The sequence below is a fragment of the Pholcus phalangioides genome, unplaced genomic scaffold (genome assembly GCF_987345545.1).
Source record: "Pholcus phalangioides strain wild (caught in Gottingen) unplaced genomic scaffold, Ppha-v1.0 ptg000015l_1, whole genome shotgun sequence".
NCBI classification, from domain to species: domain Eukaryota; kingdom Metazoa; phylum Arthropoda; class Arachnida; order Araneae; family Pholcidae; genus Pholcus; species Pholcus phalangioides.
In genome coordinates this window covers 40,234,832-40,245,417 of record NW_028301608.1, presented here as the reverse complement: position 1 = coordinate 40,245,417, position 10,586 = coordinate 40,234,832, and the positions used below count along the sequence as shown (strand labels likewise).

General features: G+C 39.9%; 1 protein-coding gene across 1 annotated transcript; it reads right to left on the bottom strand.

The window, feature by feature from the left end:
* Positions 1-6,592: 6,592 nt before the first annotated feature.
* Positions 6,593-9,940, bottom strand: LOC149076015 (uncharacterized). Its single transcript, XM_089242167.1, has one exon. It carries the CDS (start codon positions 9,938-9,940, stop codon positions 6,593-6,595), a length of 3,348 nt encoding a protein of 1,115 aa, XP_089098293.1.
* Positions 9,941-10,586: the final 646 nt, after the last annotated feature.

Here is a 10,586-nt window from a genome sequence, read left to right as displayed (position 1 = left end):
ATTCCATAATGGAGGCGAGATATCGGTGATTCCATAATTCAGGAGAAATAATGATGATTCCATAATGGAGGAGAAGTAATGGTAATTCCATAATGAAGAAGAGATATCGGTGATTCCATAACGGAAGAGAGATATCGGTAATTCCATAATGGAGCGGAGTTACCGGTGATTCCAAAACGGAGGAGAGATATCGATGATTCCATAATGGAGGAGAGATATAGGTAATTCCATAATGGAGCGGAGGTACCGGTGATTCCAAGACGGAGGAGAAATATCGGTGATTCCATAATGGAGGAGAGATATCGGTGATTTTATAATGGAGGAGAAATATCGGTGATTCCATTAAGGAGGGCAGGTATCGGTGATTCCATAATGAAGGAGAGATATCGGTAATTCCAAAATGGACGAGAAATGATGGTGATTCCATAATGGAGAAGAGATATCGGTGATTCCATGACGGAGAGGAGATATCGATAATTCCATAATGAAGGGGATATATCGGTGATTCCAAAACGTAGCAGAGATATTGGTGATTCCATAATGGAGGAAAAATATTTGTGTTTCCATAATGGAGCGGAGGTATCGGTGAATCCATAATTGAGGGGAGATATCATTGATTCCATAATGGAGGAGTGATATCGGTGATTCCATAATGGAGGAGAAATAATGGTGATTCCATAATAGAGGAGAAATAATGATGATTCCTTAATGGAGGAGAAATATTGGTAATTCCATAATGAAGAAGAGATATCGGTGATTCCATATCAGAGGGGAGATATCGATGATTCCATAATGGAGGGGAGATATTTGTGATTCCAAAACGGAGGAGAGATATTGGTGATTCCATAGTGGAGCGGAGTTACCGGTGATTCTAAAACGGAGGAGAGATATCGGTGATTCCAAAATGGAGGGGAGATATAGGTGATTCCATAATGGAGCGGAGGTACCGGTGATTCCAAAACGGAGGAGAGATATCAGTGATTCCAAAATGGAGGGGAGATATAGGTGATTCCATAATGGAGGAGAAATATTGGTCACTCTATAATGAAGCGGAGTAATCGGTGATTCCATACTGGAGGGAAGATATCGGAGATTCCATAACGGAGGGGAGATATTGGTGATTCCATAATGGAGGGCAGGTATCGGTGATTCCATAACGGAGGAGAGATATCAGTAATTCCATAATGGACGAGAAATAATGGTGATTCCATAATTGAGGAGAAATAATGGTAATTCCATAATGGACGAGAAATAATGGTGATTCCATAATGGAGAAGAGATATTGGTGATTCCATAACGGAGAGGAGATATCGATAATTCCATAATGGAGGGGATATATCGGTTTTTCCAAAACGGAGCAGAGATATTGGTGATTCCATAATGGAGGAGAAATATTTGTGATTCCAAAATGGAGTGGAGGTATCGGTGATTCCATAATTAAGGGAGATATCATTGATTCCATAATGGAGGAGGGATATTGGTGATTCCATAATGGAGGAGAAATAATGGTGATTCCATAATGAAGGAGATATAATGGTGATTCCATAATGAAAGAGAAATAATGGTGATTCCATAATGCCAGAGAGATATCTGTGATTCCATAATGGAGAAGAGATATCGGTAATTCCATAATGGACGAGAAATAATGATGATTCCTAAATGGAGGAGAAATAATGTTGATTCCAAAACGGAAGAGAGATATCGGTGATTCCATAATGGGGCGGAGGTACCGGTGATTCCAAAACGGAGGAGAGATATCGTTAATTCCATAATGGACGAGAAATAATGGTGATTCCAAAATGGAGGAAAGATAATGGTGATTCCAAAACGGAAGAGAGATATCGGTCACTCCATAAAGGAGCAGAGTTATTGGTGATCCCATAATGGAGGAGAAATATTGGTCACTCTATAATGAAGCGGAGTAATCGGCGATTCCATAATGGAGGGGAGATATCGGTGATTCCATAACGGAGGAGAGATAACGGTGATTCCGTAATGGAGGGGAGATATCGGTGATTCCATAATGCCGGGGAGATATCAGTGATTCCATAATGGAGGCGAGATATCGGTGATTCCATAAATGAGGAGAAATAATGATGATTCCATAATGGAGGAGAAGTAATGGTAATTCCTTAATGAAGAAGAGATATCGGTGATTCCATAACGGAGGGGAGATATCGATGATTCCATAACGGAGGGGAGATATCGATGATTCCATAATAGAGGGGAGATATTGGTGATTCCATATGGATTCCATGACGCAGGGGAGATAACGGTGATTCCGTAATGGAGGGGAGATATCGGTGATTCCATAATGCCGTTGAGATTTCAGTGATTCCATAATGCCGGGGAGATATCAGTGATTCCATAATGGAGGCGAGATATCGGTGATTCCATAATTGAGGAGAAATAATGATGATTCCATAATGGAGGAGAAGTAATGGTAATTCCTTAATGAAGAAGAGATATCAGTGATTCCATAACGGAGGGGAGATATCGATGATTCCATAACGGAGGGGAGATATCGATGATTCCATAATAGAGGGGAGATATTGGTGATTCCATATGGGAGCGGAGTTACCGGTGATTCCAAAACGGAGGAGAGATACCGGGTATTCCTTAATACCGGGGAGATATCGGTGATTCCTTAACGGAGGGGTGATATCAGTGATTCCATAATGGAGGCGAGATATCGGTGATTCCATAATGGAGAAGAGATATCGGTAATTCCATAATGGACGAGAAATAATGATGATTCCTAAATGGAGGAGAAATAATGTTGATTCCAAAACGGAAGAGAGATATCGGTGATTCCATAATGGGGCGGAGGTACCGGTGATTCCAAAACGGAGGAGAGATATCGTTAATTCCATAATGGACGAGAAATAATGGTGATTCCAAAATGGAGGAAAGATAATGGTGATTCCAAAACGGAAGAGAGATATCGGTCACTCCATAAAGGAGCAGAGTTATTGGTGATCCCATAATGGAGGAGAAATATTGGTCACTCTATAATGAAGCGGAGTAATCGGCGATTCCATAATGGAGGGGAGATATCGGTGATTCCATAACGGAGGAGAGATAACGGTGATTCCGTAATGGAGGGGAGATATCGGTGATTCCATAATGCCGGGGAGATATCAGTGATTCCATAATGGAGGCGAGATATCGGTGATTCCATAAATGAGGAGAAATAATGATGATTCCATAATGGAGGAGAAGTAATGGTAATTCCTTAATGAAGAAGAGATATCGGTGATTCCATAACGGAGGGGAGATATCGATGATTCCATAACGGAGGGGAGATATCGATGATTCCATAATAGAGGGGAGATATTGGTGATTCCATATGGATTCCATGACGCAGGGGAGATAACGGTGATTCCGTAATGGAGGGGAGATATCGGTGATTCCATAATGCCGTTGAGATTTCAGTGATTCCATAATGCCGGGGAGATATCAGTGATTCCATAATGGAGGCGAGATATCGGTGATTCCATAATTGAGGAGAAATAATGATGATTCCATAATGGAGGAGAAGTAATGGTAATTCCTTAATGAAGAAGAGATATCAGTGATTCCATAACGGAGGGGAGATATCGATGATTCCATAACGGAGGGGAGATATCGATGATTCCATAATAGAGGGGAGATATTGGTGATTCCATATGGGAGCGGAGTTACCGGTGATTCCAAAACGGAGGAGAGATACCGGGTATTCCTTAATACCGGGGAGATATCGGTGATTCCTTAACGGAGGGGTGATATCAGTGATTCCATAATGGAGGCGAGATATCGGTGATTCCATAATGGAGGAAAAATAATGGTTATTCCATAATAAAGGAGAAATAATGATGATTCCTCAATGGAGGTGAAGTAATGGTAATTCCATAATCAATAAGAGATATCGGTGATTCCATAACGGAGGGGAGATATCGATGATTCCATAATAGAGGGGAGATATTGGTGATTCCAAAACGGAGGAGAGATATTGGTGATTCCATAATGGAGTGGAGTTACCGGTGATTCCAAAACGGAGGAGAGATATCGGTGATCCCATAATGGAGGGGAGATATAGGTGATTCCATAATATAGCGGAGGTACCGGTGATTTTGCTCCAGCGAACATTTTGACGATGAAAGTTACGTATTCCGAATTATGTTAGCACCACTCACAATTCTTTCGTGGTCACACAAGAACTCAACGAAAACAAACTCGCTCCACAGACGTCTTCTCCGATTTGAACGACATTTTTCACAGTTCTTTTTCTCCGTATGAGACGGACCAGATGGACGATAACTCACTCGAAAGAAGTGGACTGTAAACACTTTTTAATAATTTTACGATAATTTTAATTCACAAATATAACAAATGAACTCGCACGAAATCCCGATCGAGGGAATCGTTGTACAATTGACCAGCTCGAGGTCTCAACTCATACTCACACAGTCACACACTCATAAAAACGCTTTTTTTTTCTCTCTCTCTCTCCCTGGGGACGGGAGGGGAGCTCTCGTCACCTTTTTGACCTCTGCTCTCTCCTTACTTTTCTTCTTCTTCTTTTTTACTATTATTATTATTACGCAGCAACATACCGCCGGGCGTTGCAATGTTCTTTGAACATTCAACCAATTGCAATTATAATGTAATAATATATAAAACTGATCATATCAAAACCTGAACAAATACAAATTTTAACTAAATACACAGAATAAAGAAAATTGACACACTCAATTACATTATAAATCAACACTTTCCGATACATAATAAAGCATAATATACGATATTTACATTAATTTTCCATAGGTAAAATACACAATTTTGAAATTGGTCGCTTATATGTGCCTGAAGCCGTTTTCACAGCAACCACTCTAATCTTGTTATCCTGTTTGCCAGGATATGTTTCCGTAATTCGACCTATAGACCATTTACATGGAGGTAAATTATCCTCTTTAACAATGACCATGTCACCTATTTTTACGTTTTCCTTTTCGAAGAACCACTTATTCCGTTGCTGTAATGTACTCAAATATTCTCGATGCCACCTTTTCCAAATGACTTGTACGAATTTCGTTGTTTGTTGCCATCGGTTAAGCCGATTTTCTGGCACCGAAGTCAACTCTGGTTCTGGAAGTGAAGTGATCGGTCTTCCAATAAGAAAATGACCAGGTGTTAGGGCCTCCAAGTCATTTGGGTCTTCTGACATGGCAGATATTGGTCTAGAATTTAGGACTCCTTCTATTTGAGTCAAAACAGTAAGAAATTCTTCGTAAGTGAGCCTTGTCTGGCCGATGGTTCGTTTTAAGTGGTATTTGCAAGATTTCACTCCTGCTTCCCAGAGACCACCGAAGTTTGGTGTTCGGGGAGGAATGAATTTCCAATCTATGCTATCCGAGGATAAATAGCCAACAAGGTCCTCATCTGGTTGAGCTACAAGGTTGTATAAGTTTTTGAGCTCAACATTTGCTCCCACAAAATTTTTTGCATTATCTGAATACAACTTAACACACTTTCCTCTTCGAGAAGTGAACCTTTTAAGAGTTGCAATAAATGCAGCAGTGGTAAGATCAGTAACAATATCCAGATGGATCGCTTTCGTCACTAAACATACAAAAATACACACATATATTTTATTCAAGGTACCCTTTCTTTGATTTTTGTACCTTATAGAAAAGGGTCCACAAAAATCAACACCAGAAATGTTGAATGCAAAATCTCTCGTTACACGATCCTTAGGTAAAACACCCATGATTTGTTGAGCCGTTATAGGTTTAGCTTTAAAGCACACAATACAATCATGAACAATTTTTCTACATACACTTTTACCATTTATAACCCAAAACTTTTGTCTGAGTTGATTCAATAATGCTTGTGGCCCTAAATGCAGATACTTATTATGATAATGTACAACAATCAACTTGGTTAATCGGTGTTTTGTGGGCAATAGAATAGGAAACTTCTGATTATAGCCCAGTGTACTATTACTTAATCGGCCACCAACTCTCAATATTCCTTTTTCGTCCACAAAAGGATTCAAACTTTTTATCGGACTGTCGAAAGGGACCTTACCTTTTTCTTTCAGACCTTTGAGTTCTGGTTTGAACTCCTCACCTTGAATCAATTTCACGAGATGCAGCTCAGCATTATTGATTTCTTCAGCATCTAAAGGACTATATTTTTTCTTGTTTTTACAATTATTAAGAAACCTAAAAATGAAACTCAAAATACGAACAATCTTAATATACACATTACTAAGATTCAAACAATCACTGATAAATGATCGAACTGAAACGCTAAAAGTTTGTATATCACACATGTTGTCACTCATACTGCAAATTTTGAATTCACGTTGAAAGTCATCTTGTATGACCGCTGACGGGATCGTTCTGTTTGGGTATTCACTGTCCGTAAGAAACTTTGGACCGTTCCACCATAAAACACTTTGTTCCAGTCTCTCTGGAGCTAGACCTCTGGAAATGAGATCTGCAGGATTTTCTTCGGATGAAACATGTCTCCATTGTTGCACAGTTGTTAGTTCCTGTATTGTAGCTACACGATTTGCCAAGAACGTTTTCAGAAGATGTGGTTCTTTCTAGATCCAAGACAGCACAATCATAGAATCACTCCACAAATACACTGCTGAAACGTCGAGCTTCAGTGAAGCTTTTATACTCTTGATCAACTTAGCTAGTAACACTGCCGCGCACAGTTCCAACCGCGGAATAGTTGTACGTTTAATTGGAGCTACTCTTGATTTGCTCGAAACCATTTTTACTCTCACGCGTCCGGTAGATGAAGTAGACTTGCAATAGATAACAGCCCCGTATGCAGATTCAGAGGCATCTGCAAACCCATGAATCTCGATCGTAGTTGGCTCAGATATCAAAATACATCTATCTATTTTTAGGTTATTTATAGACAGAAGAGATTCGATGAACTCGTGCCACTCTTGTGCCTCCTGTGCTGGAAGTGGATCATTCCAGTCAATTTTCAGAAGCCACAGTTTCTGCATGAAAATTTTTGCTTTTGATACCACAGGTCCTATCAATCCCAGTGGATCAAAAAGTCTTGCGATGGTAGATAGAACATTCCGTTTGGTGACTACTGTATTGCTGTCAGCTTTCACACTGAAAGAAAAGCAATCTTCACTTGGCTTCCAGGAAATTCCCAGAGCCTTTATTTCACTTGGGTCGGAAAAGGTATAATCACCATCTGAAAATAATTTTGGAATGAGCGCTGGATTATTTCCGCACCACTTATGCAGCTTCATGCCTGCAGTATTGAGGATGCCTATCAGTTGCTGTTGAAGCTCTTTCGCTTCCAGCAAGGTTGGTGCCCCGGATAGGACGTCATCCATATAAAAATCACTGGTTAGGACAGGAGCCGCTAGAGGAAAATTGTTTCCTTCATCCTGTGCGAGTTGTTTCAAGGTCCTCATGGCGAGAAAGGGTGCGCTCACTGTCCCGTAAGTTACAGTTGACAACTCATAAATTTTTATGGGCTCGTTCTTGCCTTCCTTCCACAAAATTCTTTGAAGGCTTTTTTGACTCGGATGAATTTTTATCATTCGGTACATCTTTTCGATGTCCGCAATGAAAGCAAACTCGTGTTTCCTAAATCGAATCATTATTGAAAAAAGATCCTCTTGGATCACTCCTCCGTTATACTGAAGAGAATTCAAAGAATTGTCCCTTGTGGTAATCGTGGAAGCATTAAAAACAGTTCGTAGTTTTGTTGTCGTTTTATCAGGACGGTATACACCGTGATGGGGCATGTAATATGTGACCTTTGGTTCTGTGGTCTCATTCACCTCACTCATATGCCCAAGTTCTAGATATTGTTTGAGAAAATCTTTGTATAATGCCTGATAATTTTTGTCTCTCTCTAATCGATTCCACAGTGAGTTTAGTTGTTTTAACGCCATACTCTTGGACTCTCCAAGGCACACGGGATCTTCCTTGAGAGGCATGGTGACTATATACTGCCCCTTATTGTCTCTCATATGAGTCTCCTCGTAATGGGTTTCACAAATTTCGTTGTCCTTTGATACCACTGGCTTTTCTCCAACACTTTCAATTTCCCAAAATTTTTGCATTGTTTTATTCAAGTTCTCTTGTTGAACTAGTCCACAATGTATTGTTTGTTTCTCTTTAGTGGATAATGCGCCACTTACAACGTACCCGAATATTGTATTTTGTAGAATTAAATCGGTGCCACTAGGAGAAATTTGTCCTGTCAATAATAGTTCATAAAATATTTCAGCTCCCAACAATATATCTATCTGTCCTGGTTTGTTAAATTCTGGATCAGCTAAATTTACGTCCCTCACCCCCTCAATAGACACTTCTAACTTTTGGGAGGGAATGCTATTTGTTATTTTCTCCACTATCAAGAAATCCAATTCCCTTTCATAGTCCTTTCTTCTATTAGCGAGAGAGGCTCTCACGCATCCCTTGATTGGCATTGACGCCCCGTTTAAGCAAGATACAACAAGATTTATTTTTTCTTTCTTCAACTCAAGTTTCTCTGCAAACTTTCTGGTTACAAAGTTCGACATAGAGCCCCCATCTAGCAGCGCTCTACCATTGTGGTATTGACCATCCTTATCTTTTACAAGGCATCTCGCTGTACTAAGTAAAACTGTCTTTTTTTGTTTGTTTCCCATGCAGCTGGTGGCTGTTATGGGGTTGGCATTGTGCTGTTTCGGCGTCGTTATATTGCTCGGGGGAGAATGTGTCATCTCCGTTCTTCCTGCAGGAGCAGCAACAACAGTTTCTTCTTCGCGGGGGAAATGCAGGGTCACGTGGTGTCGTTTATTGCACTTCGGGCAAGAGAACCTTGACCTGCATTTTTTCACCCCATGGGAAGATGACAGACAATTGAAGCACAAATTATTACTTTTTACAATTTTAATTCTCTCGTCTACTGATTTGCTTCTGTAATCAGAACACTTGTACAATGCGTGAGTTTCAATTCCGCATTGTACGCATAATGGGTCTTTTGAATCTGAGAGAAACACCTTTGACACATTTTTATTATTTTTTAAGAGGAAATTTCCTCGCTGTTTTTGAAACCCACTATTGCTCTCAGTGAGAGATCTACCTCGTGAAGCAAAATATATGTCGCTCTCTTTAGCTAATTCAAGCGGCCGAAACCATTTTTCTCCTTGCCTCACACTAATATGAGAAGCAGTTTCTCTATCTAATGTCTCAAACAACTTATCTGCAACAATGAGGTCTTTTAATGTGTCAAAATCTGACACTCTTCTGAGCTTCAGATAGTAATCGAAACTCGTTTTTAACCTCGACGCAAATTGCACATGTGTTTCATTATTACGATGAGCCCTTCGAAAATTCTCTAGACAAACCTGCGGTGTAGGCTCATACTCTCGTAAAATAATTTCTTTTACCTTCTCATAATTTGACAATTCATTATCGCTTATGTGAGACAAAACGTTGGTTGCCTTTTCACCCAACAAATTCAATAAAATTTCTGACTTAAATTTCTCTGGCACTTTTTTTGTGTTAAATGCTCTTTCAAGTGATGTGAAGAAATACCCCCAACCTTCCGGCTGATTGGGTACTCTAACAGTTAGAGTTCTCACACTTTTAATAAGAGATTCAATCGTGTCTTCCTTTACTTCTGTTTTATTATGTTCGGTGCCGTCACAATTTAATTCTACACGTACTCTAACTAACTCTAATTCTGTTTTGACGCGCTCTAATTTCATGCGTTCTAATTCAACCTCTCTTAGTTCCTCTGACTTTCTATCTGCTATTATTGTGGCTAGATAGTCTTTTACAAAGCCGGGATCTTTTACACAAGCTTGATTTTGCAAAATAAGTTCTTTTAACTCACTCACCTTCGCATTCTCGATGACTATTTCTCCAAGGTCCTGAGCAACTTGGATTAAGTCCTGCTTTTTTGCTCCAGCGAACATTTTGACGATGAAAGTTACGTATTCCGAATTATGTTAGCACCACTCACAATTCTTTCGTGGTCACACAAGAACTCAACGAAAACAAACTCGCTCCACAGACGTCTTCTCCGATTTGAACGACATTTTTCACAGTTCTTTTTCTCCGTATGAGACGGACCAGATGGACGATAACTCACTCGAAAGAAGTGGACTGTAAACACTTTTTAATAATTTTACGATAATTTTAATTCACAAATATAACAAATGAACTCGCACGAAATCCCGATCGAGGGAATCGTTGTACAATTGACCAGCTCGAGGTCTCAACTCATACTCACACAGTCACACACTCATAAAAACGCTTTTTTTTTTCTCTCTCTCTCCCTGGGGACGGGAGGGGAGCTCTCGTCACCTTTTTGACCTCTGCTCTCTCCTTACTTTTCTTCTTCTTCTTTTTTACTATTATTATTATTACGCAGCAACAACCCTTATTTTTCCTCCATTATGGAATCACTGATATCTCCCCTACGTTATGGAATCACCGATAACTCCCCGGCATTATGGAATCACCTATATCTCCCCTCCATTATGGAATAACCGATATCTCTGCTCCGTTTTGGAATCACCAATATCTCCCCTCTATTATGGAATCACCGATATCTCTTCT